The 22,821-nt window shown below is 20.0% G+C and overlaps 4 protein-coding genes across 21 annotated transcripts; 1 reads left to right on the top strand and 3 right to left on the bottom strand.

The window, feature by feature from the left end:
• Window positions 1-45: 45 nt before the first annotated feature.
• Window positions 46-8,580, bottom strand: LOC122720888 (AP-1 complex subunit gamma-1). 17 transcript variants are annotated; one of them, XM_043947949.1, is made up of 17 exons: window positions 7,409-7,873; window positions 6,939-7,333; window positions 6,266-6,356; window positions 5,834-5,895; window positions 5,107-5,299; window positions 4,792-4,938; window positions 4,404-4,719; window positions 3,753-3,770; window positions 2,541-2,951; window positions 2,235-2,465; window positions 1,939-2,160; window positions 1,696-1,823; window positions 1,345-1,591; window positions 873-1,128; window positions 625-785; window positions 467-559; window positions 46-385 (listed from the first exon to the last, which is right to left on the bottom strand). In XM_043947949.1, the coding sequence occupies exons 3-17, from the start codon at window positions 6,283-6,285 to the stop codon at window positions 284-286; spliced, it is 2,607 nt and encodes an 868-aa protein (XP_043803884.1). In that variant the 5' UTR covers window positions 6,286-6,356; window positions 6,939-7,333; window positions 7,409-7,873; the 3' UTR covers window positions 46-283. The 17 variants fall into 17 exon arrangements, with proteins under 17 accessions (XP_043803884.1, XP_043803889.1, XP_043803891.1 ...); XM_043947954.1 differs by having other exon boundaries at window positions 7,222-7,333; XM_043947956.1 differs by lacking the exons at window positions 6,939-7,333; window positions 7,409-7,873 and adding an exon at window positions 8,410-8,433.
• Window positions 8,581-8,886: 306 nt separating this feature from the next.
• On the bottom strand, window positions 8,887-10,426 carry LOC122720892 (ADP-ribosylation factor-related protein 1). The gene is made up of 5 exons (XM_043947963.1): window positions 10,201-10,426; window positions 9,933-10,103; window positions 9,783-9,864; window positions 9,532-9,703; window positions 8,887-9,108 (listed from the first exon to the last, which is right to left on the bottom strand). Exons 1-5 carry the CDS (start codon window positions 10,291-10,293, stop codon window positions 9,009-9,011), a joined length of 618 nt encoding a protein of 205 aa, XP_043803898.1. The 5' UTR covers window positions 10,294-10,426; the 3' UTR covers window positions 8,887-9,008.
• Window positions 10,427-10,762: 336 nt separating this feature from the next.
• LOC122720891 (post-GPI attachment to proteins factor 3) lies at window positions 10,763-13,721 on the top strand. The gene is made up of 8 exons (XM_043947962.1): window positions 10,763-10,971; window positions 11,317-11,579; window positions 11,762-11,904; window positions 12,628-12,780; window positions 12,894-13,018; window positions 13,086-13,219; window positions 13,291-13,495; window positions 13,602-13,721. The coding sequence occupies exons 2-8, from the start codon at window positions 11,444-11,446 to the stop codon at window positions 13,678-13,680; spliced, it is 975 nt and encodes a 324-aa protein (XP_043803897.1). The 5' UTR covers window positions 10,763-10,971; window positions 11,317-11,443; the 3' UTR covers window positions 13,681-13,721.
• A 1,803-nt stretch (window positions 13,722-15,524) lies between these two features.
• LOC122720845 (integrin alpha-PS1) lies at window positions 15,525-22,488 on the bottom strand. 2 transcript variants are annotated; one of them, XM_043947873.1, is made up of 18 exons: window positions 22,098-22,488; window positions 21,647-21,774; window positions 21,130-21,153; window positions 20,133-20,236; window positions 19,932-20,059; window positions 19,649-19,857; window positions 19,321-19,525; window positions 19,085-19,228; window positions 18,819-18,960; window positions 18,359-18,627; window positions 18,053-18,275; window positions 17,726-17,957; window positions 17,196-17,592; window positions 16,844-17,073; window positions 16,526-16,758; window positions 16,343-16,437; window positions 16,115-16,244; window positions 15,525-15,893 (listed from the first exon to the last, which is right to left on the bottom strand). In XM_043947873.1, the coding sequence occupies exons 1-18, from the start codon at window positions 22,268-22,270 to the stop codon at window positions 15,654-15,656; spliced, it is 3,306 nt and encodes a 1,101-aa protein (XP_043803808.1). In that variant the 5' UTR covers window positions 22,271-22,488; the 3' UTR covers window positions 15,525-15,653. The 2 variants fall into 2 exon arrangements, with proteins under 2 accessions (XP_043803808.1, XP_043803809.1); XM_043947874.1 differs by lacking the exon at window positions 21,130-21,153 and having other exon boundaries at window positions 15,526-15,893; window positions 22,098-22,487.
• Window positions 22,489-22,821: the final 333 nt, after the last annotated feature.

Below are 22,821 nucleotides of genomic sequence, written 5' to 3'. Positions count from 1 at the left end.
TACATATATATTTAAATTTCCTACAAACATAAAATATAGCTTGTGAGCAGATGAAAAACTTACAGATTCATATTAAAGAAAAAAAATTAAATTCATAATAATTTGATTTTTATCAAATTCATGTCCAATAAATTATTAGATTAATCAATCAGTTTTTGTCAAACATATCCTTTTACCAATATATTTTTGTTTTATCCAATGAAAAGATGAAATTCAGTCCATTTAAGATTCAATTACTTATTTAGACAGGTATATGTACAATTGTCTTCTTTAATATATCTTGTCACTGTGATATTAATGAAGGAAAATTATTCACTTCTGTTTGTTCCAAAACTGGTCCTGTTGGTCCAGTATACGATATACGTAATCTCATTCTTAAAGGTACCTGTATTAGAAAAATACAAAAATAATTAAAAAAAAACATTTATAAAATTATTTTTTATGTAATATTGTTACAAAAACATACTTTGTTGATATTTGTAACTTTTAATACTTGAGTAACTTGTCCAGAGGGAGGAATGACTGTGCTTGATGGTGATAACATTTGTAGTTGGAATGTCTAAATAATAAAATATAAAAAGTGACATTTTCTTAGATAGAGATAATACAAATAGTGATTGTTACCTTAGGAACTGCTGCTTGAAATAAAAAATCCGTTAATATTGCACTTCCAGAATTTTGAGCTGACATATTAATAATTAATAAATCAGCAATATCTGGAGATCTTTCTAATCTAAAGATTATTTTAAGTCCTGCTTTATCCAATACAATCATAGTAAGAGTATCTAAGTTTCAAAATAAAATAAAATGTTTACATGTTTACATTATAATATAAATAGTATGAAATAAATAATTTATTATATTAAACAAACCATTTTGAACTGATGATGAATTAAGCAAACCATCTACTAAAAAATTGCTTGTATTAGTGGGATTAAATATTTGCGATGACGTTTGTGTCTGTGGCAGTGTAGATGTAGATGTGGGTACATTTAAATCCAAACTACCAAGAAGGTCCAAGAGATCATTATTGTTTACTATAGTTGTTGAACTAGCAGATGTATTTTTATTTGATACTGAAGGTGTCATTCCTAAGTCAGTAGTTCCAAGCAAATCTAGAAGGGCACTCTAAAATATAAAAAAATATTAAACTTTATTGTAAAAATATGACATTGATTATTAGTAATACATAAAAAATGTTAATAACTTTTTATTAATTATATTAATTAATAAATAATATAAATTATGTTAAGAAAATTGATAATAATAAATTATATTTTATTACAAGTTATTTAATTTAAATTCAATTAAAGTATTATTATAAAATGTTTAATATAAACTTACTGAATCGGATGATGGACTACTTGCTTCTAAGACTGAAGATTTTTCTTCTTCTAGTTCTGGTTCACCATTTACCATACCAATAATTCCATTAGCTTGTGGTCTTGCAGTTTCCATAGGAGGCATTCTTTCAAGTAATGCAGGTCGTAAATGATCGTATTTTCTGAATAATTGTGAAAATTCAATACCTCGTTGTTGTAATTCTATATGTAAATTACTTCCAAATGTATCAATTATTTGACGAATTTTTCTGAAATATAAATAAAAAAATACAAGCAACTACACGAAAAAAAAAATCTAAATATAAAAATAATATCATAAATAATCCTAATTAATTATTTTAATAATACTTACTCATTGCCTTTCTGGAATCTTGTGCTAAGTTTTGTAAGAGACAATAAAGTATATTGTTTTGTAACAACTGTGTTTTGTGGATTCCATAATAACCTTTGATAAACATCAATAACTTCATCTTCTGTTAACTAAAAAATAATAATAGAAAAAAAGAAATTATATATTATAAATATATTATTATATATTATAATATAATATTGTAAAGTCAGAATAAATGAACACATGTTTAATAAATGAACATACATTAACAGGAGCGTCTATATCTTCTAATGGTGGCCCATATAATAATAAATCACCATATTCACCAATACACCATGTTGCTACTTGAGCCAAAGGTTGTTTATCAGATGTATCTTTTTCTAATGCTCTCCATAATGCACTAACAGCATAACATTGTTGTGATTGTGTTTCTGAAATTAATTGAATAGTGCATGCTACCACATCATCTCTAACATAATTACCAGCCTAAAAAAACAAGAAAATTATAATATCAAAGATTAAAAATATAATTAAATATAATTATGAAATAAATTTCTTACAGCAACAAGAACTTTGAATAGTGTTTCAAGATGCCAACGTTTATTTGGAGCAAATCTTTCTGCAGACATTACTATATTACTACTACATTGAGCTTTAAATTCTGGATCAGCACGTTCCAAGAAAAGTAATAATTCCTTCATCATATTTCTAATATTGTTTGAATTTACAAGTGCAAAACTAAGCTCCATTGCTCGTTTTCTAATTGATACATCAGGATCTTTTAGACATTCCTAAAAAATAAAAAATGAAAATAAATTTAATTTAATATGATAAAAATGTGAAATTATAAAATAATATAACATTACCAAAATTGTTGAACGATGTCTCTGTACTGCACTTGTATCTACATAAACTGTTTTTAATAATGTATTCAAAGCAACATATCGGATATTTTTATCATTATTTAATAAAAATCGACCTAATATATTCACTGCTAATACTCTGAGTCCACTTTCAGACTTTATATCCATAATGGATAATACAGTTTCATATAGAATTGTATTTCCAACATTTTTACTAGTTTCTGTATTGGTTGCAACTTGTGCAAGTATATCATTCATTGCTTCAGATGCATCAATATCGTTACGCCCTAAGATTCGAAGTAGACGTAATATCTTTACTTGAAGAAAAGGATCAGATACTCCAGATACATCATGTTCTGGAGAATATCCTGCTAGTATCAAATTCTTTAAAATCCGCACAAGATTTGGCACAATCTGAAATAATAATTTTATTTTTATTAAATAATATTTATATATTTTTATTAATATAATTTTAGATAAAGAAAGTTTAGCATAACAATTTATAAACATATAATAATAAATAACCGTAATAAAGTGATATTTATTATTTTCGTTAAAATTTTTCAAATAAAATGCAACTTGTTAAATACAAGTTATTTAATAAAATATAAAAATAAAGATATATTGATATTTAAAAAACAAATAAATGCTACTATGTAAATATGAAGTATATTATTGAAATAATATAAATATATTATTTATATATACAAATATATTTTTATATTTATAATATAATTAAAAAAATATTTAATAAAATTGTTCTATATAAAAATATATTTTATATTTTATTTGCTCACAATACTGTAATGTAATATAAGAAAAAAATTAAGCATCAAAAAATATAAAACATATTATTAATGTATTATTTTAACAGCTAAATCATTGTGACTATTCAATATTAATTTTAAAAAAATGATATTTAAATTTTATTTTTAGAAACTTAATTAATATTAGATTTATTCATTGTATTAAAATAATAATGAGAAACATATAAAAATAGATAAGAAAATATTATAATAATATTATAATCTCAAATACATGCATATTTTTATATTTCATATCTATTATCTATCTATTAAAGAAATAGTTAATATAAATAATGAAATATTTGCAATAAAATGATAAGCTAAAATATAAGAATGGAATTTACAATAAGCATAAAAAATATAAAATAGCATGCAAAAAATATGGAAAATGTTCTCGTATGCTTTTTACCTCTCGATGGCCGCATTCCTGAGAAAGATAAAACCATACTTATATTATGAATATAATTATGAACAAACAGTATATTAAAAAATTACACTTATTTAAAATTATTAATTATTTAAATATATTTATTAATCATATATTTAATATACATAAAATATTTGGATTTTATTAATATTAAATATATAATATTTTGTTTTATTCATTTTTTTATTTGTTTTATTAATTTTATATTATTATTATGAATTAATTTTCCATAATTTTTTTTTTAATTATTTTAATTTGCCTACATTGAAAAAATTTGATTAACATTACGAATTCAATAACTTTGATTAACTATTAATACTACCACGATCTAGCTTGTAGTTATTAAATATATGTGTCTATATACATATGTGTAGATATATATATATATATATATATATAAAGATTATATATATATATATATTTATATATATATATATAAAGATATAAATTATATTATATACAATTAAAAAAATTTAAATTACACTAAAAAATAAATACTATTATTTTCTATTATTGCTATTTAGTTTTCTTTGATGCAATGACAAAATGTTTATAATATTAGTTAAAACTAGTTATCTAAATAGTTTACTACCTTTTATAATATTCTTATTCTTATTAAAACATGTAACTTACCTTTTTAAAGTGATTTAAGGTATCAACACTGTTTTCACACATTTCTGTAATAAGCGTAACACCTGTAATTAATACACCATGATTTTTTTCTGTAATTAAACTACGAGTAGCAGGTAAAAACATTTCCATCAATTCTGGTACACGTTTAATAATTCTAAATGCACAAAGTGCTGCTTTCTTCCGAATATATGCATTTGCTGATTTCATTAGCCTCTCAACTTCAGATGCCAAATCTCTTGCCATTTCTGGTGATGCAATTGCACCCAAAGTACATAATGCCAAACCAATAACAAATTGTGTGGAACTATTTAAATCACTATAAGAAAAAGTTCCAAAGTAATTATATATACTTTAAAGAAATTTAATAATAATTTTATATGAATATTACTTTTTTAAACAATTTGTAATTAAAAGATGAACATCCTGTCGTTCATCTAATAGTAACATTGCACCTAAGTAACCAATTCTTTTATCTGTGAACCTTGGAGATGCAATAAGTTTTAGACATTCTAATTGGCCAAAATGAGCAGGATATCTATAAAGTTATTTAAAATTATACTTCTTATAAAAAAACATTTTTTTAAAATATAATAAATATAAATAATATAATATATATTTAATAAATAATATATATATTTAATAAATAATAATAAATATATTTTTAAATATATTATTAAATGTAGAAATAAAATTTAATACAAACCCAAGCATATGTATATATAAAAGTTTTGCAATGTTCCGACATCTCCATACACTATCCTCTTCTCTAAATGTAGAACGAATATAAGCACATTCTTTGTTAACAACTGTCCTTTCTTCTGCTGCAGTTCTAGCAGCTCTTATTTGTCTGATAAGATCTCTCAATCTTGTTGGTGCAGGCATTCTAACTGTTGAGACTTTTAAATTATGCATATGTTATCAAGTTTAGTGTTAGTAGAATTTAATGAGTTAAATTTTCAAGCTATGAAAAAAAATGATCATAATAATTATCATATTTTTTTATAGAAAATATAAAAAATAATATAGAATTCAAGTTTTATATTCTTTTGATTATATACACTTTATTTTTATATTATGTTTATATTTTTTTTTTCAAAATAGATGAACAAATATTTAAGTATTATTTATTAATTCATTATTATATTATAATTCATTAATATATTTATTGTTAAAAATAATAAATTGAAGATAGATGAATTAATTAATTATTATATCTAATTATTATTTTAAGCATATACATATACATATAATATGAGATTTTATATTTTTTTTAAATTTTTTTTATATATTAAAATTCTATATTATTATATATATTTTATATTATATGTTATTATAATATTTATTATAAATTTTAAGATATTATATGTATTTTTCCATGATATTTTTTTTAAATGAATATTTAATGATAAATAAATAAATATTATATTTACCTCTTTCTACTGCTTCATTAAATGCTTGTTTTATAGAGGCCATGTTAAAGGCTGGGTTAAACCTGTAATGTACACACCCATGCTATTTACACACACAAACCATTTACATACCATTTTTTTGTTGTGCAATGACACTCATAATATGATTTCAATTGTTCGCTACTTCAAAAAAACAATGTTTTTACAAGCAATATTAAAAATCGTATTATTGAAATAATACAATTATTATCATTGCAATAACAAATTGTTTTTTATAAAATAATTTTATTAAAATTAATGACAATTAATATAATATTAGATAGGATAAAAAAATTTACAATAATTAATTTCTTGATATTTTTCATTACAGAAAAATATTATTATCAATATTAATTAATTATTAATTAAGTATTTACTAAAAATATTTATTAGATATGTTAAAAAATATATTACCCGTGTTCTGAAGCATTCATGGTTCTCAATGATGTTTTCAAATATATATGATGAGCTTCAGTAATACAAATGAACACACACTGTTTTCTTCCTATTAGGAAAAGGTCATATAAATATAAAATATTATTAATGTAGAATATTATATATTGCAAAAACTTGAAACAGCTATAAATATTATATTATAAATAAAAATAAGTTCATGTTCTTTATTACTTTTCTTAAAAAATATTTAATTATTTAAATCAAACAAAATAAAAAATAACATTAAAATTACAATGAAATAAAACATACCTTACATTATCTTCATATATTGCATATAATATAAAGAAGAAATATATGTAATATTAATTATAATCCATTATCAATTTAAATTTATAAATAAAAATAATTATGATAAATTATAAATAATAAAAAATAAATTTCAAAATTACATTTACAAACAGATAGTAAATAAATATAAGTTTAGTATAAAAATTCTATGAAAATAACAAGTACTTTAATATTTTGTATAGAAAATACAAACATAATTATAGTTTATTTATTGAATAGAGAACATAAACTTAATATTTTATTTTTAATGCGTTATAAGACATACAATAAATACAAAATAACCGGTTTCGCTGACGAAATCTAAGTAGTCGATCAAGAGTGCAATGCATGCAATGGATATTACCTAGTTTTTGAATGTCATTCGACCACAAATTCACGTGCTATAAAAACGCGTCGCGGTCGCACGCTCGTACAAGTCGGCAGCATATTGTAAAATGTGTAAACCGGTTATATAAAAGATCGTTCGCACTGAAGGGCATCGAACCAAGGGTTAGTTTTCTAGCTGTCAAACAGTACCAGTCAAGGACGTCGTTTTCAGGAAACTCGAGTCCGGAAATCTAACGTTTACAACACACGTATGAAACGGCACGAAGCCGCGTCAAATGTATTGTCGTCGTATCGCCCACCTTTTACACAAGTCGTATGACAAATACGGCGAGAAATGCCTCGCCTCTTAGGGCGCGAATTGTGCGCCCTCACTCACTTTTGCATAGTCTATTCTGCACCTGGTATATTGGCCTGTATCGGTTTATATATATATTGTATTCCGCATATTTTCTTCCAACTTGACTTTTTACCGTTTACAATACGTACCGTACGAGACTTTGATTCACTGTAAAGGGTTAATCAATTGCGAAAAAAACTATGGACATAGTTAAACGTCCACAGTCGTTTAGTCTATCATACGACAAACACTTTTCACGATGGTCCACGATATTCGCGCACCAAAAATCAAAATGGCTACCCATTTTCATTGACGTTGTTCCTGATAATATTGGAACTTTTCGTTTAATATTATCGTAACCATTTTCTGTGTTATACATGTTTCACAATTGAAACATCAGTGAACAGATATATTGATCATTCTTTCTCGAAATTCAAATTGTTTCACTTGTTTGTAGCCTTAATTGCATACCTCATATTTATATTTTTGCTCAACGTAGTGAATTAGAATGATGTTCATTTTTAAAGCGCGAAATTTGTATTCCATCTTAAATTGAAATTTTATGATCCATTTTTTCTTTATTCTGATAAGATAATCGTTATTGAAATTTTAGTGATGCAAATTTTCATGTCAAAAATAGAATATAATAGAATATAATATAATAATTTAAGAATTTATTATGAAACATTAATATATAATCTGAGCGTCATTGCACAATTTATATTAAAAATAAATAAGTCGTAATATATATTTATAATATATTAGTATATTTAGTATTTTATATAAAAATACATTTGTAATCTATTTATTCATTATATTAAATTAAATGATATAATAAAAAATAAATATTTATACTTAATTATTGCAAAAGAAACAAAATATGTATGTAAACAAAATATAATTTTCGAATATTTTTCACAAAATCATTTTTAATCTATTTTTAATCTAATTTAAACTATATATATTTATTATTGATTAATGTTATTAATAAAATATTTATTAAAAATATAAAGTTAATAAATATAAATATAATTAAATAAAATTGCACATATGTATATATATATAAAAATATGTATGTAACCAAAATTTTATATAAATAAATATATATAAAAATAATTTTTATTAAAAATAAAAATAATGCAATTAATACCGTCTATTCAATTCTGGTGGTAAAACACTCCAATCTTCAGATTCATAATATGGCCACATGATGCATTAAAAATTTAACAGAAAAATTATAATATAATTATTTTATAACATATAACAGAACTACCAGTTTTGTAGACTATTTATCACCAGCATAACAGAAGAGGAGGTAAGGTGCTAGCATTATCTCTTATCTTAGCTACTTTGATATCAGTAATACAAATCACTTACAATAACAAGGCAATTGGAAAAATCATTAATTATATTAAATTAAGAGTAAGATATTTAATATTGCTTAATTAATTAAATGTAAAAATTACTAATATTAATTATATATAATATTAACTATTATAATAAATAATAAATAAGATAAAAATAAATAAATATAATAAGACAAAAAAAATAAGAAAACTTAATGTTTAAAAAACAAACAAAAATATTAATATTTTATTATCATAACAAATAAGAATAAATAATTCAATTAATACAGGAAATAAAGTTTATTGGTAAAAATGTACTTTTTAATGTAAGTGTATACAATTTTTACAATAAAATACTGTTCATTGATTAAACTATATTATAAAACAAAATATGAATGTATTATTAAGATAGACAATTGTCATTCTGATTACGAGGGGGACGAACATCGTTGTTTCTCTTCACACAATCCACAAGCCAGTGAATTCCTTCATCTATGCCATCCCTTTGATATTATATTTATATAATATAATTGTCTTAAATAATTTTTAAACTTCACAACATGTTTATTTTACCAATATAATAACTATTTAGTAATAAATAATTATTAATAAAAATATATAATTTATTATTAAATAAAAAATTGGCATGATATCATGTTATGAAGTATTATTTTATTTATTTTAAATAAAATTTGTTAAATTTAATTTAAAATAATTATTCTTTTTCAATATTTACATTAAAATCATAAATAATTTCATATATAAAATCTTTGTAATTTATATTTTATTTATTCATTAATTTATGTTTTTTACACTAAATATTTAAGATAATTATATGTAACTTAAAAAATTATATAAATATATGAATATATTTATAATATAATTTATTTAAGTTTGAAATAAAATAAAATTTAAAACTGACATACCCATTCAAAGCAGAAACAGGCATTACCATGCAATCTCTTCGTCCTATTAAGTGTGCATTTTGATTAAAAATTGGTTTTACTTCTCTAACACCCATACAATCAGGCACATCCTGTTTATTTGCTAGGACTAAAAGTGGCACACCTATTAAATGTTCTGATGATATAACTCTATCTATAATTGAATATAAATATTTGTTTAATAAAGTATAATATATATAATATATAATACATATATTTCTTTTATACTTTACCAAAAGTTTCTTTAGATTCAGGTATTTTTTCACGATCTGATGAATCAACTATATAAATCACAGCATGTGATTCTGCATAGTACTATAAATATAAAATAATTGTTTAATAAAAAAACAAGTTTAATAATATATTAAATATTTATTACTTACTTTATCCCAGAGTGATCTTAGTTCTTCTTGTCCACCAAGATCCCAAAAATTGAAACGAACACCAGCTATGTCAATTTTTCCAATGTTTAAACCAACAGTTGTTGTAATTTTGCTGGGATTCATTCCTTTATAATTCTTTGTAAATTTGGTTTTCGCCGCTTCTAAATAAGTCTATGTCATAAAAACCATTTAGAATACATGATATATTTTATTATTATATATATTATACTTAACCACAATTATTTTAATAGCTTTTTTGATATCTTACTGTTTTTCCTGCATTATCAAGTCCTAATATTAATATAAAATATTCATCTTTTTGTACAAGATACTTGTATAATCCATGTAAAAGTGTATACATTTCAACGTGTTTAATTCAAAATTGTTTATACATAAATCTATCATATTTGAAAAAATATATTCATTGATGACATATCATTTACTCTATTTTATATTTTGTATTATCTAAATAAATCGTAAGAACATATGATGAAAAAAAAAATAAATAGAATATTAACTAAAATAATATGTATATATACACATATACATATATATATAAAGAGAGAGAATGTCGTAAAAGTATGGGATATTGATTAAATGGAAATTCTTGAAGTAATTTCAAATAACATTTTCTTTTACAAAAACTTTCATTATGACTTCTTTAATGAATAATTAGAAAATACTAGCCAATCACAGAGCAGTAAAGTAATCAAGTAAACCAATTAAGTCACGACAATAGCATTGAAATATAATGCATATATAAATATATGCTGCTGATTGAATATGAACAAATTCAAGCTATATGTAATAAAGAAAATCTTAAACATAACAAATATTTTTTTATAGAAAAAATTCAAGAACAATGAATAAATTATTTATTCTAATTAATTGTTATTTCCATCAAATTTTTTTAATTCATGTTGCTTGAATTTGTTCGTGCTTAGTCAAAGACATACTCAACGCTATTATCGAAAGTTGAGTAATTTATGTGCTTCGTAATTGACATTATAATATTTTTTTAATAACTTATTAATAAAATGTAATGAAAATTTTTACAAAAAAAAATGTTGCTTGAAATTATTTCAAGAAACTTTAGTAATTAGTGTTTTCATATTTTTAGGATATCTGTATATATATACAAATTTTAAAATGAATACTTATAATTCTTATTCATTAACATAAAATGAAAAAAATAATTATTTTATATCACTTTTTCCTGCTTCAATTTAATATAAACTAATAAAAAAAATTAAACAAATTTTTTATGTATTTATTTTATATTTTATTTTTAATTAAAAATTAATATCTTATAATTAAATTATAATTAAAAGTGAAATATACATATATTTTGTTACTTATTGTAACTGATATTAATTCGTTTAAGATTGGATATATTGGATAAATATTGGATTTCTGCTTCGTCATTAAGGTTTCTTAACAATATATGTTAACAATATATGTTAAAGAAAATATATAAATTACACTAGAAATAGTGGAGATAAATATAAAACATGTTGGAATTAAAATGGTTTTTAGTTTTAGCATTTCAAATGCTTATAATAACAAATATAGAAGGTTCCATAGGTGATAAGTCTCAATTTTACAATTTATGTTTTGAAAAATGTCTTGATAGTAATTGTGATAGAGGTATGTATATAATATATCTAGATTATAATAAATTAAAAAATGTTTGTTCTAATAAAATTATTATATAAACTTATATTTTTTTAATTCTATAATTAAAATAATAAAAAAAAATTTTTAACAACTTATAGTTTATTATATGTAATTATATAATATTTATTAATTATTAACTTATTATTTTACAGATAAAAAATTTAAAGAATTACCTTCTTTATCATTAAGATTATTATTTTGGTCTTGTACAGAAGATTGTAGTTATAAATGCACTTGGAAGACAGTTGATTATTTTATATCTCATGGTTTAAAAATTCCTCAATTTCATGGAAAGGTATATTGAATATCTATTGCTAATTTGATAAGAGATTAAATAATAATAAAAATGATAATAAAAAAACAAAAAAAATAGACATTTCTTTTTTTAATTTTTCATAAGATATAATAGTGTAAAACAAAAATTCTTTCTTTCTTTAAAATTTTTCAAAATTTCTTAAAGATTATTTCTTCTTTTTATTATTATTATTTTTAATAAAAAATTATACTTTTATTTTATAATATAATAAAAAAAACAATGAAAAATGATTCAAAATAAATATTTGCAAATAATTTAACATAATATGATAATTTTGACATGATATGGTTGAAAGACTAATAAATAAAGTTTAAAACTAATAAAGTTTTTTATTCTATTACTCTGTTTATGTTTAAATGATCATTTTAGCTTTTATATACTATTGTATTTTGAAAACAATTTTTTTTTAATAAAGGAAAAACATTTATTTCAATGAAAGAAATCATTTATTTTGAATTAATGTACAATATTCAAATTAATGTATAGATGATTATTTCTATTAATGCAAGATTTTTGTTAATTAATTAGAATAAATTAGAATAATTAGAATTATTATAATAGTCAATTATATTATAATTATATTCCAATTTCTGAAAAAATTGTTAATTTTGTTTGATCAAAATGTTTTGAAAGAAAAGACAATAATAATTACTTATGAACTTGCTAATTATTACAAATAATGATTCAAATTTTTTATTTTAGTGGCCATTTATTCGTCTTTTTGGTTGTCAAGAACCTGCTTCTGTTATATTTTCTATATTAAATTTTTATGCTCATATTACTATGTATTGGAAATTTAAAAAAAAATATGGATCAACTTATCCTATGTTTTATATATGGACTTATTTCAGTCTGGTAAATATATAATTATTATATATAAAAATATGATTTTATTATGATTAAATAAATTTCTAATATTTTATAAATATTGTCTTTTATATAAATATAAAAAATTTAATTATATATAGGTATGCATGCATGCTTGGTTTTGGTCATTTATTTTTCATGCAAGAGACATTCCATTTACAGAAGTAATGGATTATTCCTCTGCTTTTATTATGGTTCTTACATTATTATATTGTATGTTATTAAGGTATGCTAATTAGAATATAATATTAATAAAAAAATTTAAGAAATATTTATTATTGTGAACATTTTAGGATAACTTATAAAAATAATAAGTTTTTTGCTGTGATTACATGTGGATATCTTAGTACTTTATATTCACATTTATCTCATTTATGGTCTGGTTATATTAATTATGACTATAACATGAAATTTAATATAGTTATAGGTAATTAATAAAATATTTATTTTTTATTTTATTAATAAACTTTTTTAATTAAATTATTAAATATATTACAGGATTTTTAACATTTGTTATAACAATGACATGGTGGCATCGTAATCAAAAAAAATTATCTTATATATATTTGATTGGTTGGTTCAATATATTAACAGTTTTTGTTACTATATTAGAAATAGCAGATTTTGCACCCATTTTTTGGATTTTTGATGCTCACTCTTTATGGCATGCAAGTACAGTCCCACTTACAATATTATTATATAAGTAAGTATAATTTAATAAATATCATTTAATTAATATTAACATATATTAATAATATTATATTTATATGTATCATTCTTAGAAAATTAATTTTGTATAAAATTTATAGATTCATGATGGCAGATTGTTCTTATTTGAGTATATACTATAGTAAATTGACATTAAATATTGATTATCATATACATTAATATTTAATAATATATTTTTAATGAAATAATGAAATATAATGTGAAATATAATTAAAAATAATAATAATTATTATTATTTTACAAAATATTAAATATTATTTTAAAAATATTTTTTATTGATTTGTAATGTAAATATTTAATTTATATGTTTTTAGAATCATATTCCTTGTTGTAAAAAATTTGGTTTATAAAGTTGATTGTAAGTATTTTATATTAAATGATATTTATAAAACAAAAATATATTTTTTTTATATTAATATATTAATTTACGAATTATATCTAATTATTTTATTGCAGAAATTATTACGTAATAAAAAATTTAATATAAAGATATAAATAATGAATCATTATTATAATCATTACTTTATTATAATGATATAAAAATTATAATAAAGTCTGAAATATTGATTAAATATAATAAATTTCTAATAGTATTTTTTGGATTAGCAATTAAATTTAAGTATATTTCTTTATTTTATTTCATTATCATGATCATAATCATTTTAATATAATGTAGTTCATTGAATTTATTAATGCATAAAAATATATAAATACTTTAAAGAATGCGCTATAACATGAAAATGTACACTTAGTCAATAATTTTTAAATATTTCTAATTATATTAAGAATTAATAATATATATCTTAATATGTTGTATGTTATGTATAATAAGATAATAATATTTTGTTATATATAATAACATATAGTATACATATAATATAAATTATATGTATAAATAATATGTATATGATAAAAAAATGATAAAAAAAAAATTTAATGATTAAGATTATGATGAATATTTTGTATAATATTATAAAAAAAAATTTTCACTATTATAAGAGAAAAATATAAAAATTTGTTTATTAAAAAAGATATTAAGCATTTTATTTCTAATTTTAATACAATATAAATATCAATTTAATTCATATCAATTTAATAATAAAATGAAATATAAAACAATAAAATAAGTAACTAAAAAAACTATAATGCTTACATATATTTAAATTTTAAATCATAGTGAAAAAACAATTTAAGACTTTATTTTTTTATTTGCTTTACATTTTATAATTAAATAAATTTATATTTTATGACTTACATTTGTTCTATGTTAAAAAATTGATGGCAAGTTTGCATTAATTATGAAATCTTTCTACGATTTCTAACTTTTTAATAAAAAAGGAACTATATAACATTTTTTTAATATGAAATACATTTTAAATTGTAAGTTTTAATTTAAAACACTTAAATATATAAAAAAACTTATATATAACTTAGAGAAATATTTAATATTAAATAAATGCATTTTTTTATAAAATATGAATCTGAACTTTTATAAAATATTATTTTGTAATAAATATTCTATTATATGGATTCAAAAATTGTATGAAATTAAAAATTCAGTTGTACAATATTAAATATTCCGTATAATTAAATATTAAATTTTTATATGATTCAAATTGTGCGCTTGTATGAATGTATAAATTCAATAATATTATTGTCATAAAAAATAATTTTTATATCTTTTAATTTTTTAAAGATTTTAATAGTTTGAATAATTTTTGTAATTTTTTATAAGAATATATAGATAATATATAATATATAGATAAATATAATTTATAAAGATATTTGAGAATATAGAGTTTATAATTCGCAAAATTATTATATAATAAAAAAATCAATAGCTCATTATTATATATCATTATTATATATTTATAATAGTTATATTGGAAATTATAACTATAAATATACTAATGTAATTATTAAATAGATAAGTATATATAAAATCAATAAAATTTGTAAAAGAAATGCAAATATAAATAAGTCAATATATCACATTATAAGTTATCAAATATTCAAACTTTATTCTATCTATTTTCTTCATTTTTGAAGAATAAATTTTTTATAGATTTTCGTTGTTATAAGTACTTTAAACGTAAGTAAATAATAACTCATAAAAAAATGTAATATTTTTGTTATAATATTTGGCGTTTAAATAATGCTTCACTTTCTGGATTATCATCTTTATGTTTTTCAAGATTTCCTGATAAAGTTGGATCAGGTCGACGTCTTTTAAAGAATCCAAGTTTTCGAAGAACTAAAGTAAGTAAAATAAATAATAATAAACCTGCTACAACAGCTACTATAATTATCCATATTGGTACTGGTTCGACATCTTGATGATCAAGAATATCTGGATATACAATTGTCTCAGCCTATGTATTAAAATATAAGTTAAAATAAAAAGCCCATATATATATATATATATATATATATATATATATATATCATAAGTTAAAAATACTAATGAATATTATATATAATATATATATATAATAAATAATATATATATATATATATATATATATATAATAAAAATAAAACAATATAGTATACAACAATAATATATTAAATACAATAATATTAAAATACTTACAATTGCATAATCATCTTTTAAATTTTCTTGTTGTATTATGACATTTGGAGGAATAATTATTCTTGCATTAGAACCAATTTTTACTTTATCTACTTTTGGATAATCTTCTACAAGAGTAGAATTCCATAGTCTATTATAAATAAAAATATTAATAAAATTAATAAAACAATATAATAATAAAATATAAATTTATATATAATAAAATATAATATTTCTATCAAATGTTACCTTGCTTTAACAGTTATAATTGCTTCTTGTTTTCTTTGCAAATTGTATATAAAGCATGTAATATCAAAACATTTTGCCGTTCCTGCTTTACAATTCTATATTTATAAAAAATTATTAATTTTAATTTTGATACATGTTCATAATAATTTATTTTAAATTTCAAAAAATATATAAAATAATTACCATGGAAACTACTTGATGTCTATGACCATCCTTATCAATAATAGTTCGTGTATTAACAACTTTTTCTGTATCTCGCTTATTTCTCATACGAATTGTATGATTATGTGGTAATGTAAGTGAAGTAGATATTGCAGATTGAAATACATCTATATCATCATAACTAATACTGTCTTGTAATTTTAAAGGATTAACTATCTGTCCTGGTGGTAATATACATTCACCATCACCTGAAGCTATAAAATAAATATAATATATATCTATAATGTAAATTAAAATAAAAATGTTATATAAATAATATTGATATAAATAAGATTTTACCTTGAACAATTGGTATTTCTTCTAAATATAAAAGCCATTTACCATGTGCTTTATCATTTGCAACTTCATAAGGCCATGAAATGCGAACTTCTAAACTACTTACTCTCCATGGACCTTCATTAAATACTTCATACACATGTGATACTTTAGGTCCTACTTCATTTAAATGTTTAATAGCAGATTCACCTATAATTGGTCCACCATATACAGCCCACTGAATTTTTGCGCTTCTATAATTTTAATAATTTGTTTACAGTTAATAAATTATTAAATTATTAATTTTATAATATTTTGTTTTATAGAATTTTTTTATTTATTTATTTTATGAATTTAAAAAAATATTTATATATACCCTTTAATTGATAATTCTGCTTGTTTCAATATTGTTGCTTGTAATCTTATAGGTTCTTTTTCTTTTATTTCTTTTGAAGTGGAATTCGCAAATATTACAAATTCTAATTGTGATTTACTATCTTCTAATTCTTTAGGATCAAATCTTACTTGTATATTTACTAGTTTGTCTTTTTTAAAAGGATTTCCGATAGAGCAACTTACTGTACTTGTATTATATAAATTACAAATTACAGAATCATTACTTTTACTAGCAATATAATTTAAACTTTGTGAATGAAGAATGAATAATTGAGCTTCATATGCAGATTCCCCGATGTTGGATATGTTTACATCCACTACAACTTCTTCTTTTTCTCCCAAAAGAAGTTCATAGAAATTTGGTTTTACAGAAGAAGCTAATTAAAAATATATTTAAATTTAAAATAAAAATAAAATTAATATAATAAAAATAATAAAAATAAATTTAAATATTCGTAACTTTATATTTTTGATTATTTTAATTATTTATGATTTTTACTAAAATCATACCTGATAAATTTAATCGAGCTTTTACTTGTAAATCACTTTCGCAAATATCATTATTACCACAATCTTTTTGAAAGGTTGCTTCAAATACACGAGCAGCTTCCTGTTGATTTAATATAGGATAATTTTTTATATCAGGTAAAGGTTCTCCTTCAGATGGCATAACTGGTTCTTCTTGAATTAATGAATAATTTAAGCGAAATTTAATAGGTGATTGAATATCACGTGTATTTTCCTTAAAAAAAAATAAAACAATTTTTTAATTTAATTATTATTAATTATTTGATTTATTGTTTAATTATTTATAAAATATTTGTTATAAAATATTACCTTTAAGTAAATAATTTCTTTTTGACAATGTTCAAACTTTCTATCTAAATTGACAGTACGATTTACATAATGTAGTCGAGAATATCCAGCTCCAAACCAAATTCTAGAAAATTTTTTAATTCCAGTATAAGTTTCTGCTTCAATATAATAATTTAATTTTAAATTTTGCATATCTTCTTCTTTTACTAAAGATTCTGTTTTGCAACAAGCTTCAAATGAAAAACTACAAAAATATAATTAAAATTTTATAAATATAATATTGATGAAAATTTTATTTGTATTAAAAATTTATTAAATTATATTTACCATGTATGGTTTGAATAAGGATCTGCTAAACATCCAAATTTATTAGGATCTATGGGTTCTATTTTTTCTTGAAATGTACCATCTTTTTTTAAATAACGAATATAAGTAGTAATATCAATTATTTTTTTCGAACGAAGAAGTGCTACAGCATCATTTTCATAGGCTCCTACTAATAAATCAGAATATCCATTTTGATCCATATCAATCCCACCACTTAATGAATAACCAAATGTTTGTAATGGTTCTGGCATATCTTCTGCATGAATAATCTAAATTTAAATTTAAAAATTGTTAAATTATAACAACATAAAAAATATTATATAAACATAATAAATTTATTTTTTTATTTTATATCATATCATATTTTTTATATATTATATATTATATTTATTTTTTATATTATATTTTATATATTTTATATTATATAATTTTTTATATTTTTTATATAACATAACAATACCTGTGATGGTACTGTGATTATTCCATTTTTTGAACCAAGATATATATAAACTGTTCCTTTTTTTTCATATGGTGCTCCAATAGCAATATCTTCATATCCATCCTTATTTAAATCCCCCAAATTTGTTAAAGCAAATCCAAATCTATAATTTATTATTGCATATTTACAAATTTTAATTTATAAAAGAATTTTAATTTATAAATGGAAAATAATTATAATTTATTTATAAAATTTAAAAAAAATATATAAATTTAAAAAAAAACAACCTTGATTCTTCACGTCCAACAAGTTTAATAGATTTACTCTTTTCATATTCTTTGTAAGCTTTTTGTAATGTAGTATAGACATATACTGCACCTCCCTCTGCTTTATTAAAATAAAATGGGGCAGCTATAATAAGATCGCTAATTCTAAATGTAAAGAAATGAAAAGATAATTAATAATTTAAAAATTTAAAATAAATATATTTATTATATTTTTCAAAATTATAAAATTATTATACTTGTCTCCATTAACATCTGCAGAAGTAATTTCGTATCCAAAACTTGAAGCAAATTGTTCACCATCCAATATAAAAGCAACATCCATATCTGGCTTATTATCGCGTCGTGTAAGTAAAATAACTTGACCTGTACCGTTTGAACGTGGGGCTCCAGCAGCATAAGCTAATCCAGTACCAAAGAAATTACCCACAGTAACAGACATTCCTGTGAATTAATTAATATATTCCTTTATGTATTTTAACGAAATTATTAAATATTTTATTATCAAATTATTGTAATTTTATATTTACATTTATATGTAAATTTTCATATATAAAAAATATTTACCTAAATAACTATATTTACTAACAGGAGAAGAATCTTGCATTGGAGCATTATAAACTGTATTATCTCTATTTAAAAAATCATCTGAAATTGTAAAAAGATATAAAGTTCCTCTCCAAGTATGTGGACCAGGAGTACCAATAACAACACGATCCTCTGAAGTAAGTACACCACTAGTTCCTGCTTGACAATATCCAAACTGTTCATGTGCTCTATAATATCATCAAAATAAATTTTTATTAATTTTACTATATAATAACAGAAATATTTATATTAAATGAATTACTTGTTTGTAGGTTTTCCAGAACAAGGTTTTTTTAAATCTTGATATTTTAGATCTTGTGTCAATATATAACATTGTCCTTGACCCCATTGAGAATCTGCTGTTCTTACAATATGTCTATGAGCACAAACCTAGAAATTTATTATATTGAATAAAATTTTATATAATATAATATTATTAGATAAAGTATGATAAAATTCGTACCATTACTTTGCCACCAATGCCTTGACTACGTACTGTTACTCCCAACCACTGGTTATTTTTAATTTCGTCATTACCTGGTGGTATTAAGTCATCAGATTCAACATCTAAAAATTAGAAAATATTTTATTAAACAATTTATAATAATAATGGTAAAAGATTACATGATTATATATTATTTAATCAAATGTATTTACCATATAACATAAATATTTTTTGATCAAAAATGTTAAATATAAATTTATTTATTATTATAATATAATATATTTATAATATATATTATAATTATAATATATTTATTATATTTGTCTTTAATTAACTAAATTAATAATTTTTTAATTATTTATTATATTTTTAATTATTTAAAATATAATAAATATATATAAAATAATATAATAAAATATAAAAAAATATAATTATATGATAATTTTAAGAATAAAAAAAATAGTCCAGATAAATATTTGCATGTATTATAAAATTAATATATTTTAATTTTTTGAAAAAATAAAAAAATAAAAATAAAAGCTAAATAATATAAAACATTATTTATAAAATTTCATGCTAAATGAAGAATAGATCAGAATGATTATTAAAAAGCAAGAGGAAATATATCCATTTATAAATGAGAAAACAATTTTATTTTTTTATATCATACATAAATTATGTATAATGTTTATATTTTAATATGCATATATAAAAATATTCTATAGTTAGTGAGAATATGATTATAAATTTGAAAAAATAATTGTTAATAATGCATTAATATTATATAAAAAATATTTTTTTATAATATGTAATATATATAGATATTAAGATCTATATATACATTTATAGATTCTTTTAATATATACATGTACAAAAATGCAAGACAATAATTTTTATATTATAATTCAAAATGTCATGCTAATATAAAAGTGAGCATATCAATATAAATATACACACATAATCAAATAATTCATAAAAAGATTGCTCATTCAAATAAGACCATTCAATGACTTACTTGTGTCATATAGACTCCCTTCTGCTGCTCGTTAACCAACACATAATTTAACAAAAAAATAATCTTATTATACATATAATATAAAATAACATAAAATAAAGCAGAATAACATAATGATAACATCAAAGATAACATGCACAATTACTACATTAAAATCATATGTAAACATAATATGACACATATTATAACATAAAAATTGAATATATGTATATATATATTTAGTTTCATTAATAACAATTCTTTAAAATAAATTCCTTTTATTAATTATATGCTAATCAATTATATATTAAATATGTTATTATATATATTAAATTTTAATTTATATTAAAAAAAACATTAATATACATTTATTATTTATATTAATATACATTAATATAAAGTTAGTAAATATAATATAAAAAATAATATAAATATTTTAATATAACATAGAATTATATTTATAATTAATAAAATATAATTATAATTAAAAATATATCAAAATTTTTGTTAAAAATAAAAAATTTTTATTAAAACATACTTAATCGTCCATCTGTAATCACTTGAATGCAATCTGTTTTATATGTTGTCATAGGACATTGCCATAATGCACCAGATTTATTAGTTTTAGGTTGTCTGTTTTCATCTAAAGGAGCTCCAATTAACATCCTGTAACATATAATTTTTTAAATTTTTAATATAATTTTTTAATAATATAATAAAATATATTATAATATATATCAAAATAATCCTGACATAAGATATATATATATATATATTATAAATCTTTTAAAATGTATTTTTATATTTATGTAGCTTATGATATTATTATACCATACAGTGATAATGAATAAATTAAAATTAAAATAAGTAACAATTGTATAAATGAAATATTAATATTATAATACTATTCATATATATGTATTGTTATTATATTTTTTAATTGTTAGTTTTAATTGTAATAAAAAGAAATTATAAATATTAATATATACCAGCTTTTCGGTTTTTCTATACCATCGTGAGAAATTTCTTGATGTTCGGCTACAGAATAACCGAAATAAGAACCATTTAATCCTTTTTTAATAACAGGTATTCTTGGTTCTAAATTAAAGCTATATATTAAACATACGTCTAAAACGATTAAAATCAGTTGATAACATCTCATGTTTAATTAACTTTAAGCGCTTTTGTATATATAATTTGATAAATATAAAAAGTTACAAATGACTTTTTAAAATTCGTATAAATTTCTATTGTTAAAAATTATTTTTATATACTTTTCTTAATTTTATAATTAGAATAATAATCTACACTCTATAAACACACATGGAATCCACCCACATAATCTATATACTTTGTTTTTCTATGGCGACTAAAATATATTGTAATTTTATAAAGATAATATGAATTTATTAACGAGTTATATCGTAGTATATATGTTCATGATAAAAAAAAATATTATATTACGAAACAAGAATAACGGATATATTCATAATATAAAAATTTTCATATATCTAAATATAAAATCAGAATAATATAATAGTATAAAATGATAATATAGTATATATAGGATATATAAAATATAGAAAATATAGTTTACTATAGTTAATACATAATATATAACATATTATATATTATACATATATATAGTATAATATATATTAATATGTACAAATAAAATGTTATTTATATATATATTATATATAATATATTGAA

Source organism: Apis laboriosa, unplaced genomic scaffold (assembly GCF_014066325.1).
Source record: "Apis laboriosa isolate Shangri-la unplaced genomic scaffold, ASM1406632v1 scaffold13_cov153, whole genome shotgun sequence".
Lineage (NCBI taxonomy): Eukaryota > Metazoa > Arthropoda > Insecta > Hymenoptera > Apidae > Apis > Apis laboriosa.
This window is presented reverse-complemented; position numbering and strand designations above follow the sequence as displayed.